Source organism: Salmo salar, chromosome 01, assembly GCF_965601325.2.
Source record: "Salmo salar chromosome 01, fSalSal1, whole genome shotgun sequence".
Lineage (NCBI taxonomy): Eukaryota > Metazoa > Chordata > Actinopteri > Salmoniformes > Salmonidae > Salmo > Salmo salar.
Window position 1 is genome coordinate 50010164 of NC_138291.1, and position 24620 is coordinate 50034783.

Below are 24620 nucleotides of genomic sequence, written 5' to 3' on the forward strand. Positions count from 1 at the left end.
ACGAAAGCAAAACATTAGATTATGTCAGCAGAGTACCAAGCCAGAAATAATCAGACACCCATTTTTCAAGCTAGCATATAATGTCACAAAAACCCAGAAGACAGCTAAATGCAGCACTCACCTTTGATGATCTTCATCAGATGACACACCTAGGACATTATGTTATACAATACATGCATGTTTTGTTCAATCAAGTTCATATTTACATCAAAAAACAGCTTTTTACATTAGCATGTGACGTTCAGAACTAGCATACCCCCCGCAAACTTCCGGCGAATTTACTAACAATTTACTAAATTACTCACGATAAACGGTCACAAAAAGCATAACAATTATTTTAAGAATTATAGATACATTACTCCTCTATGCACTCGATATGTCCGATTTTAAAATAGCTTTTCGGTGAAAGCACATTTTGCAATATTCTAAGTACATAGCCCGGCATCACAGGGCTAGCTATTTAGACACCCAGCAGGTTTAGCACTCACCAATATCAGATTTACTATAAGAAAAATGGTCTTACCTTTCCTGTTCTTCGTCAGAATGCACTCCCAGGACTTCTACTTCAATAACAAATGTAGGTTTGGTCCAAAATAATCCATAGTTATGTTCCAACAGCGACGTTTTGTTCGTGCGTCCCAGACACTATCCCAATGGTAAATAACGGTCGTGCGCAAGGCGCATTTCGTGACAAAAGACTTCTAAATATTTCATTACCGTACTTCGAAGCATGTCAACCGCTGTTTAAAATCAATTTTTATGCCATTTTTCTCGTAAAAAAGCGATAATATTCCGACCGGGAATCTGCAATTAGATAAACAGCCGAAGGAAAATATATCACTGGGTCGAATCGGGCACGCGCCTAATTCCATTGTCCTCTGATGGGCCACTTGGCAAAGGCGATTATGTGTTTCAGCCTGAGGCTGCCTCGTCATCGTTCAGGTTTTTCCCGGGCTCTGAGAGCCTATTGGAGCCCTAGGAAATGTCACGTTACAGCTAAGATCCTGACTCTTCAATAAACAGAAGCAAGAACAACAACACCTTGTCAGACAGGCCACTTCCTGCATGAAATCTTCTCAGGTTTCTGCCTGCCAAATGAGTTCTGTTATACTCACAGACACCATTCAAACAGTTTTAGAAACTTTAGGGTGTTTTCTATCCATATGTAATAAGTATATGCATATTCTAGTTACTGGGTAGGAGTGGTAACCAGATTAAATCGGGTACGTTTTTTATCCGGACGTGAAAATACTGCCCCCTATCCCAAACAGGTTAACACAGGTGTGAGTGTTGACGAGGACAAGGCTGGAGATCACTCTGCCCTGCTGATTGAGTTTGAATAACAGACTGGAAGCTTCAAAAGGAGGGTGGTGCTTGGAATCATTGTTCTTCCCCTGTCAACCATGGTTACCTGGAAGGAAACACGTGCTGTCATCATTGCTTTGCACAAAAAGGGCTTCACAGGCAAGGATATTGCTGCCAGTAAGATTGCACCTAAATCAAACATTTATTGGATCATCAAGAACTTCAAGGAGAGCGGTTCAATTGTTGTGAAGAAGGCTTCAGGGCGCCCAAGAAAGTCCAGTAAGCGCCAGGACAGTCTCCTAAAGTTGATTCAGCTGCGGGATCGGGGCACCACCAGTACAGAGCTTGCTCAGGAATGGCAGCAGGCAGGTGTGAGTGCATCTGCATGCACAGTGAGGCGAAGACTTTCCCAGACCTTAATCCCATTGAGAACTTGTGGTCAATCCTCAAAAGGCAGGTGGACAAACAAAAACCAACAAATTCTGACAAACTCCAAGCATTGATTATGCAAGAATGGGCTGCCATCAGTCAGGATGTGGCCCAGAAGTTAATTGACAGCATGCCAGGGCGGATTGCAGAGGTCTTGTAAAAGAAGGGTCAACACTGCATATATTGACTCTTTGCATCAACTTCATGTAATTGTCAATAAAAGCCTTTGACACTTATGAAATGCTTGTAATTATACTTCAGTATTCCATAGTAACATCTAACAAAAATATCTAAAGATACTGAAGCAGCAAACTTTGTGGCAATAATTATTTGTGTCATTCTCAAAACTTTTGCCCACGACTGTATGTAGTGGGTGAGTCTCTCTCCCTCACACGCACACAAACAAACACACGGCTGAAACGGGATGCCACCAACACCATATTACGTGTGTGTGTGCGTGCGTGCAGTAATCACGAAGACTGGATGAGGACTGTAATTAACCGCTCAGCCATCTGAGCATTCTAATAACCTGTGATGCCAGGGCCATCAGTAAGGTGACATGGACTGGACAGACCCTAGATTTAATCAACCCGCTCTCACACACTGACGCCTTCTTGTGCTTGGCTTGTAGCTTAAAATAGGTTGATAAGGGTATTTTATTATCCAAACATCTCCCTTTGAGGAGTTAAGGTAAGCAAACAATTTAGTTTGCAGAAGTAGTTTATTGTAGGGGAGACAATTCATTTAGCATTTTGTTCTAGTTTTTAAAGCTCTGGTTATGAATCGATGATGTGTGTGAAATCTTTTTTTCTGGGCCAGTTTGCCGAACAAAGAAAAGAAAGTTCATAACTAACAGTTCTTAACTTGATTGAACCATATGCTGTGTATTCAATTTTGCTTGGATGGACACACAACAGTATTTTCTCAAGCAGTGGGTACCTGATTAAAAAACATTCCAAGCTGAGATCTGTCCAACCATGTCTCATGTCATCTGTTGTGTATATGACATCTCAATCCCAAATGACTGGAAAAGAGCATTATTTAAAATGATACTGAAGAAATTAGACTATCTTTGTCTTTCATTTGGGATTAAGGCATATAGCTGGATCTACTCAACAGATGGCATAAGTCATGAACTCATCTTGCCATTTGACCAATTTTGAGATTCTGAAAAATCTGACAAACTTAAAACCTCTTGAGGATACCCTAGGATAGGGGGCACCACAGCGCATTTAGAAAAAAAATCGTTCCCATTTTCAACGGCCTACTAATCAAACTCAGAAGCTAGGGCATGCATATACTTATTATATATGGATAGAAAACACCCTAAAGTTTCTAAAACTGTTTGAATGGTGTCTGTGAGTATAACAGAACTCAAATGGCAGTCAAAACCCCGAGACCGATTGAAACAGGAAGTGGAATTCTGAATTGTGGACTCGACTTCTCATCTTTCCCTATTAATCACACCGTTAACAATGGTTCAGTGAGCACTTCCTATTGCTTCCACTAGATGTCGCCAGTCTTTTCACAGTGGTTTGAGCCTTATACAGTCGAAACTCAGTGAATGACACGCATTGGAAATTGGTCACAGGGGATGGGCCATCACCATTATGACGCCGGCGGCCATGTCTACCCCCACCTTTGTAAACGGTTTGAAACACAATGAAATCATCCCCCTCGAATCTTATTGGCTCTCTTGGTGTTACAGGCCCTGAAGATTAATGTTTTACAACGTTTGACATGTTTGATCGAACCTACAGGTGAAACTTCAGGCTGCGCACGTCGGAGAATTTGGAGAGAGCCCTAGGACGCGCTACCAACAGCAGGCTAATGGAACATGAAGGAAGGACTTTTTCGACCGAAAATACATCTGTTGTGGACCTGGGATTCCTGGAAGTGCTTTCTGATGAAGACAACTAAAGGTAGGCGATTATTGACAATATTATACAAGATGAGATGTGACATGCGATTGTTCCAAGATGGCGCCGAGCTCGGTTTATTAGCTCATTTTCTGTGTATCGCATCTCCTTTTATTGCAAAGTGTGATTACCCAGTAAAGTTAATTTAAAATCTGGTATGACAGGTGTTCTCAAGAGATATTCATCTATAAATGTTAAATTGACAATATAAATTTAAAAAATCGTTTTCGAATAGTAATAAATGGAATTATGCGCTGTTTCCCGGGACGCATTTGAGGGGAAAATAGTCAGTCAACGTTACGCGCCGATGTAAAATGCTGTTTTTATATATAAATATGACCTTTATTGAACAAAAGAATGTATGCATTGTATAACATGATGTCCTAGGTGTGTCATCTGATGAAGTTTGTAAAAGGTTAGTGCTGCATTTAGCTGTTTTTGGGTTATTTGTGATGCAAGTGGTTGGTCGGAAAATGGCTATGTTGCTGCTTTTTACGATGGACTCATCTAACATAATCTAATGATTTGTTTTTCCTGTAAAACCTTTTTGAAATCGGACGACGTGGGTCGATTCAGGAGAGGTGTATCTATAAAAAAAAAAAAAAAAAATATATATATATTTTTTTTAAATTATGATTTTTTTTAATGCTAATTGGCGATATGATTTTTCGCTGGATTTTGATCCCGCTAACGGGATCAGACGCTGAAGAGGTTCAAACAACCTGCTCTGTTACAGTAAAACAGGCCGTTATAGTTTATGGGAATGTATTCTCAATAACCTACATGGATAAATAAAAGTAACATCTGATGAACTATCACGTCAACTTTAACACAACTAACCATGTTTAACAAAGGGAATTGCTCTCATCAACCTACATGAATAAATAACCCTATGTCCTCTTTCCTCGGTCTTCTTTCCTCGGTTTTTGTCAGAGAAACCAGTGCAGACATTGGTGGACCACGAGGAGAAGGCACCCTATAAGATGATCCAGACTATAAGTCTGTCTGTGGGGGCAGCCGTGGCCTACATCATTGTGGTGCTGGGCCTCATGTTCTACTGCAAGAAGAAACGCAACGCCAAGAGACTGCAGAAGGGCCAGCAGGGAGAGGAGCCTGAGATGGAGTGTCTTAACAGTGAGTTGGGAGGATGGCTGTGTGTGTGGGGTAGTGGAGGCTGCTGAGGGGAGGACTGCTCATAATAATGTCTGGAACGGAGAAAATGGTATGGCATTAAACACATGGAAGCCATGTGTTTGATGTATTTTTGATACCATTCCACCTATTCCACTCCAGCCATTACCATGAGCCCCTCCTCCCCAATTAAGATGCCAATTAAGTGGGGAGGTTGGTAGGTGTGGAGTGTGTTGGGTAACATGGTGCTGGGTGGGTGGGTAGGTAGGTAGGTAGGTGTGTGTGGGAGCATGCGGGCGGGTGGGTGGATGTGTACGTGCGTGCATTCAAGTTTAATAGTATGGATAGGGAGAAAGGGAGCGTCGATTGACAGTGGGTTTCTGAGTAAATGCAATATTTGCTATCATCTTGTGTATGCTACGTGTCTGGCAAGTAGTTGTGTCCGTGTGAGTCACAGAATAAACATTTATTTATTAGTCTGTGTCTGAATGCTCCTACCTACATCAAACTCTGCCCCTATGTTGAACATTTTGTACTCACTCATATCCAGTTGACATGCCACCACCTTGTGGCTACCAAGAGCATTGCAAGGAAAATGCAATAGTCACATACATACCTGGGTTTTGAGTGTTACATAGTCTTGTAATTTGGTGAGAGTCTTAAAGATTAAGGAAAATAAACTGGGGTGCTCTTTAAAAACTAAAAGCATTTGTTTGTGAAGTTAATCCACCTATAATGTCTCCACTTGTTCCCTCTCATCTGTACAACCCAACACTAATCTCAGTTTTGCCCCTAAAGTGCTCAGCTCTTAAAGTGGGGGTTGTGCACTCAAGGATCTTTACTCTGATTTCAAAATATTATCATGTTTCCAATCATAAAGGCTTGAGTATGTTTAATTTGTAGTGGGCAATATCTGCCCATGTTACTGTGCACTTTTTACTATGCTTAGTTCTTGTGGATTTCAAATCACATGACACAGTGTTTCAGGGGATCATTTTGGCCAAGGCGAGGTGCAGAATTGCTTATCTTGATCACATAATGAGTAGTTATTTGGGATGCAAGGTGATTTGTAGATCAGTGATTTTGTGCAGTCCGACTGCAATATAGTCAATCTCAGACATGCAAATTGTGTAATGTGGTTGCTGTCCACCAGGAAGAGCTGTGCAGCAGAATGGCCACTGTGCTGCCATCCTGTTAGAAGGAAACAGATCATTTTATTACAGTGGTTAAGATGGATTTTCATTGTGTTCCATGGTGTTATTTGCCCCCTAGTGGAGCTTTATGGTACTTAGACTGTAAGGAAACAGGAAGAGACGCCGAGAAGCAGCTAAAAACAACGCTACGGTGCAGGTCTTTCAGTGCTGTTCTCTTGTCACGCTTCAGCTTCGAAAAATATTTGTAAGTTCGATTCAAGCATTTAGCTAGTGATGATAATCTTGTTATTGATAGAATTGCTTACATATCAATGTTGGTTGCATTTACTCACACATTGCCTTGCCTTTCATGTATGCCGTCAGCTGTATTACTTTGCTCGTGTGACATGCAAACGAATTGTAAAATATACAATACTGTAGTTTGTTACTGTTTCTAGTGTAATATGCTTTGTTGTTCTACAGAGATGGTTGTACATTAGAGTAATGAAAGGAGTTAGCCAATTACCATGAGTAACAATTAGCTATATGGTTTGGCGTCATGCCAGATACATGGTACCTTGGCACGTGCTTTGTATTTATGCAACTGTAACTTGAAATGTATAATGTACAGCTACAATATGTCGATTTGAATTGAATATTGAAGTATATTATTTTCTGTATTTTGCAGTTTCACAAGCGTTTTCAATATATTAATTCAAGAAAAGTCACGCCTTGGGAGTTTTATTGAAGACTTAGTTGTTAGCTATCTGTTTAGTTTTGCATGGGAACGCAATTCAAGGGCAGAATAGCCACACCACAGCTGAGATCCAGGAAGAGGTGGCGGTAGAAGAGAAACGCCATAGCAGTACCAATGACGAGCTTCACTTCCCCAGGGCAGACCTACACACAATCACTACAATGGGTAAGGTAGTTACACCTGTTTGAGGAGTAAGTCGTAATTGAGAGCGTCAAGTACAGCCGTACGCTGTAAAGCAATTGCTGGAGTAAACACTTGGAACACATTTTCATTTACTTACATAATTTCACCTCTATTTACCAAGTTTGTCTTTAGTTTTAAATAGTAGTAGTAGTGTTAGCAGTTAGGCCAACATTCTCTTCCAGGGTTAGGTTTATCAGAGTGAGCTGGTAAAGGTACACACAAGTGAGCATACACGCGTGAGCGAGCACAGATGCAGACACGTACACAAGCGAGAATGAGCACACACACAGGTATTGGGTAGTAACGGGTTACATGACCAGCACAAATATTGTAATCAGATTACCGATACTTTTATTAAAAAGTAGATAATTACTTTCAAATTTAGAAGGGATGTTTGCAGAAAAAAGTCCATGAAACAATTGGCAGTTTTTTTTCATAATGACCTCTTATATTAACGTCAGTCATTAACTGAAAAAGTACTACTTGATCTTCCTGCCTGAGCAACATACACGGTCACAAAAGAAAAGGGTATGGCGTGCCAACACAGCGCATGTTTTTGGATGGTGCTTGAAATAACAATTTGCGTTCAAAGATGAAAAGGGCAGGAATGTAACAGTTCACTGTTTGCCCACTGTAAAGCTGCTGTCGACATCCAGAGACTTGACTTTGAACCTGAAGAAACACTTGGAGGTAAGGATGACAATTGGCAGGTGTGGCGCGTTAGCTTGCTTAACTGCTCTCTAGAGGCAGACAGGTTGTCTTCACAATGTTACCAATGTTCCAGCATAGGTCAGAGAGTAACTAGCTAGTTAGATTTCTAGCTAGCCTGTTTAGTTTGCTAATTTGCTTGGCAACTCTCCCACACTATGGGGTATGCTGCTCACTTAAAGTTGCCCTGTCGGTTGCTAGCTACTGTAGTTAGAAAGATAAATTAGCATACTTGCTATGCTAACAATTTTGCTAATTAAGTATTTTAACTAAGATAAAATCAGTTGTAGATAGTTGGGTGAGAAACTATGCTAAATAGCCTCGCTGGCTAGCTAAATCAAAAGTAAAAACAAAAATACATTTTGAACACTAGCTGCGCTCTGTAACTCAACATAAGATACTGTCAGGGTTGTTGCTAGCTATGGTTTCAGATTAACATGTTACCCAAATCAATAAAGCCACACTGCAGTTTTCCTACTGTTCAGTTGTTTTTTTCAACCCAAATAAAGGCCTGTATTATTCAATCATAACTCAAATCTATATTTTTTTATATAAGTATTTCTAGACAAACAAATCATAGACATCCTTGCATCCATCAACCCTGGAAAGAGAGAGGAGATGCGGAGCACATTAGTTCAAGAAGCAGCTTCCATGGAGAACATACACGCCAAAGAGGTTGAGGGAGCACACGGGCGAAAATCTGATATCAACTTTGGAGGGGACAATTACATGAAATTTTCTCAAGAGCAATTCCTGAGGGGGACACCAAAAGTAGTGCTGTAACACATAGCCTACATTGTAATATGGTAAATGTATATTGAGGAACCAAAGAAATAAGGTGTTTGCCGTACTCCTAACTACCGGTACCCAAAACTACACAACTAATCACAACAGCAATACCATTGCCTTTAACAAATCTTAGTTCAGTGACCAGTTTAAGTTGAGAGTGGGGGTATCCATGGCATTTTCCAATTATGTTCCTATTTTACAAGTCAAAAAAATTGAGAACCTTTCATAATGTTGCCAAACAAAGACTCAACAAACTTACTTGAGACTCCCTGTCTCTGCCAGTCTGTCCCTGCATATCTGTCCCCAACTCTGCTGTCTGTGTGCCATCTGTTGCCTGCTCTGCCTAATGACATCATTGTGAAACATTTCCATTAGAATTTCATTTCTTTCTTATGAACATTTTATCAACTAGTCTTTGAGATATTAGGCTACTAGGGTTCTTACTTTGCGTTTTGGTGTACTGAAAAATACTCTGATGTCCGTATTATTTTTCTGCCATTTTTCTACCTGGCTGGCTACACACATATACACAGTGTGTAGGTTATTTACAGTAGGAGATGGGCTTCTATCATCTTATCTTTTATCATTCTATTTGGGCTTCGATCTAAAAGGTAGCTAGCAAATGTGAAACGGATTAAAATGGCAAGAGTTGACAGCTGTATGAGTTCACCATTTACACAACATATGCTGCAACCTTTTGTAATTTTAACAGTTTGTTTCATATTGGCTGGCTTCCAACAATAGCTGAATTTGCAAAGCTAGCGAGCACCAATTCCGTTTCAGTGGTGTTTGCTATAATCTTTGCTACCCGGGTTAAATAAAGGTGAAATAAAATATTTAAATAAAAGTTCCCTTGCGACAATTTAGTTTTTGTACCGAGACCATTAAATATATTTAAGACAATGGTAGAAGAGAGTGTAGTTCTGTTCAGTTTGGACTTCAGTTTATCGCTAACCTTATCACAGGGACTTTGAAGCACTAATTTACATCATCTGCATGCTGATCTTGGAATAAATTGACGATAGCAAAGATTCCATCTTTGACGAGGCCACATAAATGGAATAGGTACTAGCTAGCTTAATAGTTAATATTTGCGCGCTAGCTCTGCATATTCAGCTAGTGTGTGTGCGCGATTGACTGGATTAACCTCACGTCAGTTACGTTCATTGAGTGCCTTTCAGACAGTAGACACGACCCCTCTGTTACCTTGCCAACTAAGGAGCTGGCAGTGGATCAAACCATTGTGAGGCAAAGGGTGGGGGGGTCGCAATCTTTTGAAACTTAAAAACGCGCTATTAAGTGTCTATAATCAGCACAATTGCTTTCATTGCGTATTATTAATATTCTTGAAATTACATAGTTATGTTTCAGTGATATATTGGGGGGGGGGGGCAAATCATATTTTTCCCAGGATGGGGGGTCGTGTCCCCCCCCGTCCCCCCCGGGATTTCCGCCCCTGGGAGCACAGAACGAGTCTGAGTCATAAGAATTTTTCTTTTCGGAGGTGCAACAACAAGGGCCGGTGGCACTGCAGAGGATGAGGTGAGGAAGTACCTCCAAGACAAAGACAAGTCTTTGGACTCCTTGAAATCGTTCCCCATAGTTCATAACTGAAGTACAACACTACACTGCCCTCCAGTGCCACAGTTGAGTGTCTTTTCAGCTTGGGGGTGCAAACCTGTTTACCCCTCAGCAAAACAGGATGTCTGATGCTCATGTAGGGCATGTCCTCTTGGTGCGATACAACAGTAATTTCTGCCTTAAATCATCTAAGCTAGCTTCAGAATAGGCCTACTGCAATGCCATGTGTGATATGTGGGTTTATTGCACCTAGCTGCACTTTTTGCTTAAACGTTTAAAAAAAACTACTTGGTGGACTGTCTGATTACACAGTGCATGTTGTAAATATTTTTTTCTTCTATTTCTCATTTTAGTCATTTAGCAGACGTTCTTATCCAGAGTGACTTACAGTAAGTAGTGAGTGCATACATTTTCATACTTTTTTGTACTGGTGTCCCGTGGGATAAGTGTTTAGCACCATCTACAGTTGAAGTCGGAAGTTTACATACACTTAGGTTGGAGTCATTAAAACTCGTTTCTCAACCACTCCACAAATTTCTTGTTAACAAACTATAGTTTTGGCAAGTCGGTTAGGACATGTACTTTGCATGACACAAGTAATTGTTTTCAAACAATTGTTTACAGACAGATGATTTCACTTATAACTCACTGTATCACAATTCCAGTGGGTCAGAAGTTACATACACTAAGTTGACTGTGCCTTTAAACACCTTGGAAAATTCCAGATAATTATGTCATGGCTTTAGAAGCTTCTGATAGGCTAATTGACATCATTTGAGTAAATTGGAGGTGTACCTGTGGATGTATTTCAAGGCCTACCTTCAAATTCAGTGCCCCTGTGCTTGACATCATGGGAAAATCAGAAGAAGTCAGAAAAAAAATTTTGTAGACCACAAGTCTGGTTCATCCTTGGGAGCAATTTCCAAACGCCTGAAGGTAGCACGTTCATCTGTACTAACAATAGTATGCAAGTATAAACACCATGGGACCACGCAGCCGTCATACCGCTCAGGAAGGAGACGCGATCTGTCTCCTAGAGATTAACGTACTTTGGTGCGAAAAGTGCAAATCAATCCCAGAACAACAGCAAAGGACCTTGTGAAGATGCTGGAGGAAATGGGTACAAAAGTACCTATATCCACAGTAAAATGATTCCTATATCGACATAACCTGAAAGGCCGCTCAGCAAGGAAGAAGCCACTGCTCCAAAACCGCCAAAAAAAGCCAAACTATGGTTTGCAACTGCACATGGGGACAAAGATCGTACTTTTTGGAGAAATGTCCTCTGGTCTGATGAAACTAAAATAGAACTGTTTGGCCATAATGACCATCGTTTTGTTTGGAGGAAAAAGGAGGAGGCTTGCAAGCTGAAGAACACAATTCCAACCATGAAGCACGGGGGTGGCAGCATCATGTTGTGGGGGTGCTTTGCTGCAGGAGGGACTGGTGCACTTCACAAAATAGTTTTCCTCCTCATGATGACATCTATGTGGACATATTGAAGCAACATCTCAAGACATCAGTTGGGAAGTTAAAACTTGGTCGCAAATGGGTCTTCCAAATGGACAATGACCCCAAGCACACTTCCAAAGTTGTGGCAAAATGGCTTAAGGACAACAAAGTCAAGGTATTGGAGTGGCCATCACAAAGCCCTGACCTCAATCCTGTAGGAAATTTGTGGGCAGAACTGAAAAAGCGTGTGTAAGCAAGGAGGCCTACAAACCTGACTCATTTACGCCAGCTCTGTCAGGAGGAATGGGCTAAAATTCACCCAACTTATTGTGGGAAGCTTGTGGAAGGCTACCTGAAACGTTTGAAGTTAAACAATTTGAAGGCAACACACTCAATTAGTATTTGGTAGCATCCTAACTTATGAACCACTGGGAATGTGATGAAAGAAATAAAAGCTGAAATAAATCACTCTACTATTATTCTGACATTTCACGTTCTTAAAATAAAGTGGTGATCCTAACTGACAGGGAGTTTTTACTAGGATTAAATGTCAGGAATTGTGAAAAACTGAGTTTAAATGTATTTGGCTAAGGTGTATGTAAACTTCGCCCTTCAACTGTATGTTGCTGTGTTACTCAAGCCCTTACTTATTCCTGGTTTTAACATGTATTCAGTGAATGGTTAGTGAGGGAGGCCCTGCGCTCTCGCTTCCCCAGTTGTTTAGTTAATTTTCATTCCAATCTCCTTTACATTAGCGTAGCCTCTCCTGTAGCCTGTCAACTATGTGTCTGTCTATCCCTGTTCTCTCCTCTCTGCACAGGCCACACAAATGCCTCACACCGCGTGGCCGCTGCCACTCTCACGTGGTGGTCCCAGCGCGCACGACCCACGTGGAGTTCCAGGTCTCCGGCAGCCTCTGGAACTGCCGGTCTGCGGCCAACAAGGCAGAGTTCATCTCAGCCTATGCTACCCTCCAGTCCCTCGACTTCTTGGCGCTGACGGAAACATGGATTACCACAGAAAACACTGATACTCCTACTGCTCTCTCCTCGTCTGACCACGTGTTCTCGCATACCCCGAGAGCATCTGGTCAGCGGGGTGGTGGCACTGGAATCCTCATCTCTCCCAAGTGGACATTCTCTCTTTCTCCCCTGACCCATCTGTCTATCTCCTCATTTGAATTCCATGCTGTCAGTCACTAGCCCCTTCAAGCTTAACATCCTTATCATTTATCGCCCTCCAGGTTCCCTTGGAGAGTTCATCAATGAGCTTGACGCCTTGATAAGTTCCTTTCCTGAGGATGGCTCACCCCTCACAGTTCTGGGTGACTTTAACCTCCCTACGTCTACCTTTGACTCATTTCTCTCTGCCTCCTTCTTTCCAGTCCTCTCCTCTTTTGACCTCACCCTCTCACCTTCCCCCCCCCCCTACTCACAAGGCAGGCAATATGCTTGACCTCATCTTTACTAGATGCTGTTCTTCTACTAATCTCACTGCAACTCCCCTCCAAGTCTCCGACCACTACCTTGTATCCTTTTCCCTCTCACTCTCCTCCAACACTACACACTCTGCCCCTACTCAGATGGTATTGCGCTGTCGCAACCTTCGCTCTCTCTCTCTCCTGCTACTCTCTCCTCTTCCATCCTATCATCTCTTCCCTCTGCTCAATCCTTCTTCAACCAATCTCCTGATTCTGCTTCCTCAACCCTCCTCTCCTTTCTGCATCTTTGACTCTCTATGTCCCCTATCCTCCCGGCCGGCTTGGTCCTCCCCTCCTGCTCCGTGGCTTGACGACTCATTGCGAGCTCACAGAACAGGGCTCCGGGCAGCCGAGCGGAAATGTAGGAAAACTAGCCTCCCTGCGGACCTGGCAGCTTTTCACTTCCTCCTGTCTACATTTTCTTCCTCTGTTTCTGCTGCTAAAGCCACTTTATACCACTCTAAATTCCAAGCATCTGCCTCTAACCCTAGGAAGCTCTTTGCCACCTTCTCCTCCCTCCTGAATCCTCCTCCCCCCCCCCCCTCCTCCCTCTCTGCGGATGACTTTGTCAACCATTTTGAAAAGAAGGTTGACGACATTCGATCCTCGTTTGTTAAGTCAAACGACACCGCTGGTCCTGCTCACGTTGCCCTACCCTATGCTTTGACCTCTTTCTCCCCTCTCTCTCCAGATGAAATCTTGCGACTTGTGACGGCCGGCCGCCCAACAACCTGCCCGCTTGACCCTATCCCCTCCTCTCTTCTCCAGACCATTTCCGGAGACCTTCTCCCCTACCTCACCTCGCTCATCAACTCATCCTTGACCGCTGGCTACGTCCCTTCCGTCTTCAAGAGAGCGAGAGTTGCACCCCTTCTCAAAAAACCTACACTCAATCCCTCTGATGTCAACAACTACAGACCAGTATCCCTTCTTTCTTTTCTCTCTGCTACGCAGACGACACACAATTAATCTTCTCCTTTCCCCCTTCTGATAACCAGGTGGCGAATCGCATCTCTGCATGTCTGGCAGACATATCAGTGTGGATGACAGATCACCACCTCAAGCTGAACCTCGGCAAGACGGAGCTGCACTTCCTCCCGGGGAAGGACTGCCCGTTCCATAATCTCGCCATCACGGTTGACAACTCCATTGTGTCCTCCTCCCAGAGTGCTAAGAGCCTTGGCGTGACCATGGACAACACCCTGTCATTCTCCGCTAACATCAAGGCGGTGACCCGATCCTGTAGGTTCATGCTCTACAACATTCGCAGAGTACCACCCTGCCTTACACAGGAAGCGGCGCAGGTCCTAATCCAGGCACTTGTCATCTCCCGTCTGGATTACTGCAACTCACTGCTGGCGGGGCTCCCTGCCTGTGCCGTAAACTCCTACAACTCATCCAGAACGCCGCAGCCCTTCTGGTGTTCAACCTTCCCAAGTTCTCTCACGTCACCCCGCTCCTCCGCACACTCCACTGGCTTCCAGTTGAAGCTCACATCTGCTACAAGACCATGGTGCTTGCCTACTGAGCTGTGAGGGGAACAGCACCTCCGTACCTTCAGGCTCTGATCAGTCCCTACACCCAAAGAAGGGCACTGCGTTCATCCACCTCTGGCCTGCTCGCCTCCCTACCTCTGCGGAAGCACAGTTCCCGCTCAGCCCAGTCAAAACTGTTCGCTGCTCTGGCACCCCAATGGTGGAACAAGCTCCCTCACGACGCCAGGACAGCGGAGTCAATCACCACCTTCCGGAGACACCTGAAACCCCACCTCTTTAAGGAATACCTGGGATAGGATAAAGTAATCCTTCTAACCCCCCCCCCCCCCCCCCACAAAAAAAAAGATATAGATGTACTATTGTAAAGTGGTTGTTCCACTGGATATCATAAGGTGAATGCACCAATTTGTAAGTCGCTCTGGATAAGAGCGTCTGCTAAATGACGTTAATGTAATGTAAATGTCCTGCTCATTGTGTTTGTGCCCACATTTTTAGACAGGTGTACATGATTAAAAGACGCATTGTGGTCTGACTGTGATGAGATCTTATAGGTGTAAATGGAAAAGATCAGGATGAAGGACGCATGTTAGAGGCAGGTATACAGGGCTTAAATACATTGTCACAATGTTTTGTGATGTGTTCTGATGTGGCTCTTCTTAGTGGCATCCTGCAATAAATGTTGTTAAATTGGTAATCAATTTTTTTCTTGGTGAAGTAATCCAAAAGTAACTGAAAGTAATCTGATTACATTGCTGAGTTTAGGTAATCCAAAAGTTAGATTACTAATTACAGTTTAACAGGGAACTAGTAACTGTAATAGACTACATTGAAGAAAAAAAAACCTGCCCAACCCTGCACATGCACAACACACACACACACAATACAAGATAGTTGCTGAACAATTACATACCCATTTAACAATTACATACCCATTTAACATAGTATAACACTCTTATTCATGCTTTATATTCATATAGACCAGTGGTGTCAAACATACACGGATCCGCGAGGGGTTTGAATTGTCTCAATATACCTTAAAATGACTAAAACCAAATTGGCACTATGTAGAAATTACAATGGACCTACATTCATACAGTTTCTTGACTGTGTCCAGCTCACTAATAATTCCCGAAATGAAAGCTAGACAGTCAGGGAGCATCCAAAATGATAGGTCTGTTTTTTGCTAATTTTGACGGGGAGGTAACATAATCATTTTTGTATGCGGGCCTCCGGACCTTGTTGAAGATTGAATGCGGTTCCTGGGGCAAAATTTGTTTGACACAACTGATATAGACTATATCAATTATCTATGCAAGGTTTAGGAAGTTATGCAGTTTAACCTTGAGACATGCCTCCAAGTGTATTATATTTATTGTTATGCTGCTGTTTTTGAATTTTTTTACATTTGATTCTCTATTTTTCTCTTTTTTTCTTTTTCGGTTTCCTTAGAAATAGGGAGATCTGAAACAGTTCTTGAGAATCTACCAAAGCAAAGATGAGAAAATCAAGTCTCAACCTATCAGCACAAAGACCGAAGTAAGTAGCATTCACTACATGTTGGATGCAATTTGCTAATTTCATTTGAAAAACAAGCACACAACACAATCATTATGCTCTGTTGGAAACCTTATGTGCCAGCTGGAGGGTAAACAGGTGTCTGCATTTTGATGCAATTGAGTCCTTTTTTCTCTAATTGGATTACTTTGTCTAATGGGGCTTTAGACAGCTTTTAAAAACCCTATGTAAAACCTGCCTGATTCATGCCATTCTGGATCTGAGTTGAGCAGCTTTGTATTATATGCCAATGCCCTTTCTCTGTCTCTCTCTCTCTACCCAGGTATCCATCTGTGCCCAGGTAGCTCATGGGATGGAGCATATGTCCAATCACCGCTTCGTTCACAAGGACCTGGCTGCCTGATCAGCGGCCCACGCAGTGTCAAAATCTCAGCTCTCAGCCTCAGCAAGGACGTTTACAACAAGTAAGAGATGGGGCCTGCCACGTGTAGTGACGGTCCATCATGTGAAAAGAAAGTATAGCACATTTGTACTAGGATAATGTATGCAGCCTTGGTTAAGCATAAAGTCAAGACAAAATAATAACATCATGCACATAATTAAACTCTCTTGACATTGTCTGACCCTCCTATACATGTCGGTCTGTCTACCAGCAGGTGTGGATCCCCCTGCGCTGGCTCCCGGCCGAGTCTGTGTTTGAGGATGACTTCTCCACCAAGTCAGACGTCTGGGTCTTCGGGGTGCTCGTGTGGGAGGTGTTTAACCACGGGGAACTGCCATACACCAAACTCAGTGATGACGAGGTGCTGGAAGGTTTGTATAAATCTATAAAAATTTTGAAATGAAGTATTTTGACTAGTGCAATTTACCAGACTACATAGTGCCCACCAATCTTTGTAATCCAATGGCTGAGCAATCACTACTGGCTGTAAGCGAACGAGTGATGCGCATTTGGTGCAATACTAGCTGTATCCAAGGCTCAGCCAATCATTCACATAACAACAGAATGCAGCACGCGACTGGAGAGAAGAGACAACCAACTTGCTAGTTACAGCATCAGCGCGCGCTCTGGAAAGACAGCAGAGAGTGGAAAGGGAGTTTGCCAGTTACAGCAGCGCGTCCCCTGAACGATAATGAAGAGGTAGGTGAAAAGCCTGACGATGGGAGTGAGATGGTGATGAAGCTACTTCATGAGCTGTAACCGAAAAACAACTGGCATTTGGAAAGTTTGAGGTGAGGGAGCAAGTGTGGTGGAACAATAATTGTTAGCATTGTTAAGTATCTTGCTAGCTGGATCAAATTATCCGTTAACTAAACAGAGAACTGTTCAGCAACATTAGCTGATCAAATAATTAAGTTTATGGTGTGGAAATTAGCTGGCTAATAAAGTCAGACAGCTAGTTGACGTTACAACAACTGATGAGCTAACGTTTGTAACCTAACCAATTCGCTAACTGGTATACGACTCCTTGCCGTTCCTCAAGTTATAACGTTTGTTGCTTAACGAACTATCTATGAACTAATATTTTCCCTCTAGTATGTGGATAATTTCAGAGTGAGAGAGTTAGGTGAAAATGAGGCGTTGCATGTTAAACAAGTGGATTCAGGGATGAAGTGGAGCTGGGCCTGGCTTAAACTGGATGCCACTATAGAGGTGAAGGGAACACCAGACACTTTTCCTCTTTCTGACTTTTTCAATACAGTGGATAAAAAGAGCTATACCAGGTGTACTCTCTGCCTGAAAGGGATCAATTATGCCAACAACGGGTCTCATGCTCTGCTGCTAGCACATTGTAGAACACATGTCCACAGGCAGAAAGTGTACAATGTAATAACGTGCCGTGTAGCCCAAAGACGTTGCTTTTGTCTTGTTGAACTTTACATAGTGTAACACTTGTGAGGGGGGATTATAAAACATATTTGTTTTTGGTGCACTTGACCGATGTCTACTATAGTGGCCATTATAATAGAGCAAAAATAGAATGCCTGTTTGTTTCATTCTATTTCTACTTTAAGATGTTTTTTTCCCCCAATTGCAATATTTAGATGTATGTGGTCACCAAGCATTCTATTATAAAGGCTGTCATGGCTAACTGCAATATTCATGTATTGTTTTTTTCTCAGGACTTTCTCTGGACTCATTTGCAGTAAAGTCTAGGCAACAAATAACATTGGATTGCTTTCCTTACATTTTTTAGCAGTGAGATAGGTTCACATTTACCACTTTTTATTTTACACACAGAGACTGATCATGTAGATCATATTCTTTGTTGTTTAATTAGTTCAAACCTGCATTAAGAAGGGATCCAGCCTAAGTCACTAGAAATTAGCATTTTAAAGCTAATTTTTGTTTCGGTGCCCCAAAAAAAAGTGTCACCTTTTTGGACCCTCACCAGTTTGCATCCCTGGTACTTCTGTTCTAAATAGTAGGATGATTGGATATGAGAAAATAATACGTCTTATCTGCTCTGTGTACGTACCCCCTAGTGCCAAGGCTGCGAGGGCTGCTGCCCAAGTGGCTGACTGTGTCCACCAACATGCTGTGCTGTATTGTATACAACACACCCCAAAAGCCCCTATTCTTATTTTGGGGGACTTTAATCATTGCAAACTGGAAATGTCACTACCTGGGTATGAACAATATATTACATCTGACAATAGAAATGTTACGGAAATGTTAAAAATGCATATACTGCTACAGCCAAACCACCCCTGTCTAACTCTGATCACAACGTTCTCCAGATCTCGAGCCGTAAACCCCTTGTGAAATCTGTGAATGTGTGGACTGAGGACAGCATAGAATCCCCTAAAGGATGTTTTTTGTGTACAGGATATTTTTAAGGAGTTAGACATGCACAATCAATACAGATTGTCACAGACTACATACATTTCTTTGACTCTGTGACACCCCAAAAAACAACAAAGGCATATCCAAACATCAAACCGTACATCACAGAGGTAAAGGACAGTATCAACTGCAAGAGACAAGCATTCAAAAACAAGGACCCACAACAACTGAAATGTGTGCAAAAGGAGCTCAGCCAAAAGCTCAGGGAGACAAGGAAACAACAAATGGAATCAATGAAAAAAAAGAGTTCCTTACAATGAACTCCAAAAAACTGTTGGGAGTCGATGACAACAATCACCAACATGAACCCTGCAACAAAAAAAATCATTGCACACACCAGATGAGCAGACCAAGGCCAATTAATTAATTGTTTTTTTTTTCATGTAAAATTTGATGTACATGACTTCTCTGAGTGTGATAATGTGATTGATTCCATTGTTATTGATGATTGTGTTCATAGAAGGTATATTTTCTGGGTCATTTAAATATTGACTGGCTTTTATCAAGCTGCCCACTCAAGAAAAAGCTTCAAACTATCAGTCAACCTACCAGGGTAGTTAAACAGCACAGGAATTATATCATAAACATGTATTGATCACATGTTTACTAATGCTACAGAAATGTGCTTGAAAGTATTATCCAGATCAGTCGGATGTAGTGATCACAATATAGTAGCCATATCTAGGAAAACCAAAGTTCCAAAGGCGGGTTCTAACAGTGTATAAGAGGTCATACAATAAGTTTTGTAGTGATTCCTATGTTGTTGATGTAAAGAATATTTGTTGGTCCATGGTGTGTAATGAGGAGCAAACAAACGTTGCTTATCCCAGTTACTAATAAGCATGCACCCTAAGGCTAGGCGTCCCACTAGCAGGTCAACTGGAGGGCACGCAATTCAAATAAATAATCATAAAGATTATGGGTATTTAACATTTAGGAACATACAAATGTCTTATATCGGTTAAAAGCTTAAATTCTTGTTAATCTAACTGCACTGTCCGATTTACAATAGGCTTTACAGCGAAAGCATGCCACACGATTGTTTGAGGACGGCGCCCCACATCACAATATTTTTCCACCAAATTCACAAATAGCAATTAAATATTCACTTACTTTTTTGAAAATCTTCCTTTGATTTGTCATCTAAAGGGTCCCAGCTACAATATGTAGTGTCGTTTTGTTGGATAAAATCCGTCTTTATATCCCAAAAAGTCAATTTAGTTGGCACCATCGATTTGAGTAATCCACTCGTTCAACATACAGAGAAAGGAATCCAAAAAGCTACTGCTAAACTTTGTTAAAACAGGTCAAAATACGTTTCTATTTAGACCTCAGGTACCCTAAAATGTAATTAAACTATAATATTTCATACAGAAAGAAGTATGTTCAACAGGAAAACGATATTAGCAGGTGCGCATCCTCTTCGTCGCGTGTGCACAGACTGATTTCCAAGACTGTATCCCAGTACTAAAACTCATAATTCTTCCTTGTTTGGGAAGAAACAAGCCTGAAACCTTGAACAAAGACTACTGACATCCAGTGGAAGCCATAGGAATTGCATACTGGGAGCTAGATTTAATTTTTTCCCTATACGTTCTAATGGAAGAGCATTGGCTTTCAAAGAAAAAAAAAAACTATTATGGTTGGTTTTTCTTTGGATTTTCTCCTACCATATCTATTGTGTTATAGTCTCCTACATTATTGTAACATTTCTACAAACTCCCGAGTGTTTTCTTTCCCCTTGTACTAATTATATGCATATCCTGGCTTCAGGGCCTGAGCAAGTTTAGGCCCTGAAGCCAGGCAGTTACTTTGGGCACGTCAATCAGGCGGAAATTGAGAAAAATAGACCCTAGCCTGAAGAAGATTTATTAAGAAAATGACTAAAAACAAATCCCAGTGGATTGATAAGGAATTGAAAAATGGTATGGTTGAGAGGGATGAGGCAAAAGGAATGGCAAATAAGTCTGGGTGCACAAACGATTGGCAAATGCACTCTAAATTGAGAGATCATGTGACTAAACTGAATAAAAAGAAGAAACTACACTATGAAACAAAGATGCATGACATAAAGAATGATAGTAAAAAGCTTTGGTGCACCTTCAATGAAATTTTGGGAAAAAAGGCAAACTCAGCTCCACCATTCATTGAATCAGATGGCTCATTCATCACAAAACCGACTGATATTGCCAACTACTTCAAAGACTAGCAAACTTAGGCATGACATACCAGCAAAAAACGCTGACACTACACATCCAAGTATATCTGCCAAAATTATGAAAGACCCCCAAAAAAAATTTGAATTCTGTAAAGTGAGTGTGGAAGAGGTGAAAAAAATGGTTGTCTATCAACAATGACAAGCCACCGGGATCTGACAACTTGGATGGAAAATGACAGGATAATAGCGGACAATATTTATTCTAAAAACATATGCAGAGGAACTGACTCCGGCTTGGTGCCCTATTTTTCAGTGGTCTGTAGACTCCCATACTCTCCCATCCATTTGGAAAAAGGCCATTATCACTCCAGACCCCAAAAAGCCTTGTCCAAAAGAAAATAATGACTTTAGACCTGTTTCCCTGACCCCCATCGTAATGAAGTGTTTTGAAAAGACCATGGCGTGGGAGCTCCGTTCAGATGTGAACCCTGTGTTAGATCCTTACAAATTGCCTATAAGCAAAATCGTGGAACTCATGATGCAATCAACATCTGGAAAACCCCAAGGCCTATGCTAGACTGTTATTTATTGATTTCAGTTCAGCATTTTAGACACTACAGCCACATGTCCTACTCAGCCAGTTAAAGCAGATGCGTGTTAACCCCTATACCATAAGGTGTTACCACTCATTCCTGACTAGCCATACTCAACAGGTTAGAGTTAACAGGAGATGGTGTTTGACCCCAAATCTGTCGGCGACCACGCGCCTATGGTTGTCCACAATGCTGAAAATAATGCTCCTGTTATACTATGCAGTCATAGAGAGTATCTTGAGATACGGCATCACAGTCTAGTTTGACAATTTATCAGTCCAACTGAAATCCCAAATTGCCTGCCTGATACAAACTGCCATGAAGGTTATGGGTGGCTACATCCCTCCCTGCAGACTATTTTTGAACAGATCGTTACCAGACAAGCGCAGATTATTATTTTTTTAGATCAGATCCGATAAAACCAGATCCTTCCCATGTCCTTTACTCTGAGTATCATCTCAGATGCTATAGGGTCCCTCCTCCCCTCAGACGCTATAGGGTCCCTCCTCCCCTCAGACGCTATAGGGACCCTCCTCCCCTCAGGCAGACACTATAGGGTCCCTCCTCCCTTCAGACACTATAGGGACCCTCCTCCCCTCAGGCAGACACTATAGGGACCCTCCTCCCCTCAGGCAGACACTATAGGGTCCCTCCTCCTCTCAGGCAGACACTATAGGGTGCCCACATGTAAGCTGAACAGGAATGTAAGCATTCCCATGTCCTTCAAATACCTAAACGACAATAAGTAAAGCTGAGCTGTGTTAGTACGCCACTGACAGAATAAGGGAATAAGCAAAGTATTACTTATGTGGCTATATGAGAAGTGTATGATGATAATGGTAACGTGCAATGTATGTATTATGTTGAGTGTGTAATGTAGTGTCTTTTGTGTACAGTAGTACTGTGTGTCTAAGACAATTTTCCCCTAGGGACATTAAAGTGTATCCTTTCCTATCCTACTATAGTATGTGACATTTCTAAAATGTTATTAAATGCCAGGATGTCATACTAATTTGGGCTTTTCATCTAGTATGAGAATCATCTTTCCAGACCCACGTGCGTTTGACAACAGCCTATAATCAGATAAGGTGATGAGCTGTACCAAAATGAACAAATGGTTGGAAACAACGCAATTGTGCATTAGATTATGCATTCTCTGCATTCTCAGTATGGATGAGCCTGTAAAATATCAACATACTGTAGTTTACTTATGTTTTTACTATACAGTACATTCTAAATAGTATGTGGTACAATTAGTGCACAGCATGCAGTAAGTAGTAAGCAAGACAGATTTCGGACACGGCCACTCTCCTATTCTTGGGGTAACTTCAAGCTATTCTCGAGTGTCAATCGCAAGACTGATTTAATCATTTTTATGGTTCTGTTAGGAGAACAACTTGTATTTGCTTGACATTGTATTGAGAGACACTGTACTGTAGGTCACCTTGACAAAGTGTCTGCTAAGTGGCACATACAGTATCATCATTTTATTATCAAGCTGTGGGCTTCCCAATCATTCTTATGAATTCCCTACCAGAACCAGCTTTACTCTTATTCTTATGATGATTTGACTCATTGCTCTATAAGAATGGCGTGAATGAGTCAAATCACATTGACCTGTACATTCTGTCTCCCAAGTCTAACCTCCCCTGTCTCTCTGCTCCACTCGTCTGCAAGTAGGCAAGATTAAGTTGCCTGTGCCCGACGACTGCCCCTCCAAACTCTACGAGCTCATGTGCCGCTGCTGGGCCCCTAGTCTCAAAGAGCACCCCTCCTTCAGTGAGGTCATCAACGCCCTGGGGGAGCTGTCCTCGGACAGTAAAGTCTGAGAGGAGGACAACTGACCCCACCTCCATCTCTGCCCCCCCCCCCCCCCCTCCCAAATGAACACATTTACATTTCACAGAAATGCTGGATTCTGAGTTGCACAGATTTCAGGGACGAGGGGGGTGGCAAGGAGTTATTATTTCTAAGGACGTGTGGATAAGAAGAAGAAGATAGTACTTTTTTTTATACCCTTGCGTGTGTGTAGATGGTTTCATGTGAGGAGTGCCAGGAGTTTACATTTGCCTTAATTGCAACATGGAAGGCATGCCTCTCAGGGTGTGTCCTAGAGACGCTCTCCCTCTCCTCTATGACCCTGCAGCACAGGAACCATAAGAACTACAGTGCCTCTCCTTGCCTACCAGGACCTCAATCTACCAACCCTTAATTTAAATTACTTTTGCCCAGCAGGGGGCACATTGTGTATGTGCTGCACTGGACTCACCACCTATGTACAAGTACCGTGAAAACGTATTTTCCCCCTTTCTAATTTTCTCTACTTTTGCGTATATATTTGTTTATTAGATATTTTTTTACAAATGTGTATTTTTAACGCTTTTTCTCCCCAATTTCGTGATATCCAATTGGTAGTTAGTCTTCTCCCATCGATACAACACCCGTACGGACTCGGGAGAGGCGAAGGTCGAGAGCCATGCGTCCTCCGAAACACGACCCTGTCAAGCCACACTGCTTCTTGACACACTGCTCGCTTAACACGGAAGCCAACCGCACCGATGTGGAAACACCGTCCAGTTGGCAACCGTGGTCAGCTTGCAGGTGCCCGGCCTGCCACAAGGAGTTGCTAGAGTGCAATGGGACAAGGAAATCCCGGCCGACCAAACCCTCCCCTAATGCGGACAACACTAGGCCAATTGTGCGCCGCCTCATGGGTCTCCCGTTCACGGCCGGCTGTGACACAGCCTGGGATTGAACCCGGGTCTGTAGTGACGCCTCAAGCACCATAGACTGCTGCGCCACTCGGGAGGCCCTATTTTTGCATATTTTTGATACTGAATTTTTATCAGATTTTCAACCAAAACGAAATATTAGACAAAGGGAATCTAAGTGAACAAATAACACAACAATGACATACAGTACTTATTTCATTTATTTCATACAGAAAGTTATGCAACACCCAATGCCCCTGTGTGAAAAAAGTAATTTCCCCCTTACACTCAATAACTGGTTGTGCCACCTTTAGCTGCATTGACTCCAAACAAATGGTTCATGTAGTTGTTTATCAGTCTCTCACGTCGCTGTGGAGGAATTTTGGCCCACTCTCCCATGCAGAACTCAGCGACGTGTGGGTTTTCAAGCAT

At 42.3% G+C, this 24620-nt stretch overlaps 1 protein-coding gene and 1 long non-coding RNA gene across 2 annotated transcripts; both read left to right on the plus strand.

Annotated features, from left to right (window-relative positions):
- Positions 1-33: 33 nt before the first annotated feature.
- On the plus strand, positions 34-6641 carry LOC145879450 (uncharacterized). The gene is made up of 2 exons (XM_082974917.1): positions 34-3656; positions 4587-6641. Exons 1-2 carry the CDS (start codon positions 3572-3574, stop codon positions 4832-4834), a joined length of 333 nt encoding a protein of 110 aa, XP_082831043.1. The 5' UTR covers positions 34-3571; the 3' UTR covers positions 4835-6641.
- An 8091-nt stretch (positions 6642-14732) lies between these two features.
- LOC145879455 (uncharacterized) lies at positions 14733-23123 on the plus strand. Its single transcript, XR_014392254.1, has 3 exons — positions 14733-15899; positions 16201-16342; positions 16532-23123. It is a non-coding gene; the product is annotated as an uncharacterized LOC145879455 (long non-coding RNA).
- The last annotated feature ends 1497 nt before the right edge of the window (positions 23124-24620 follow it).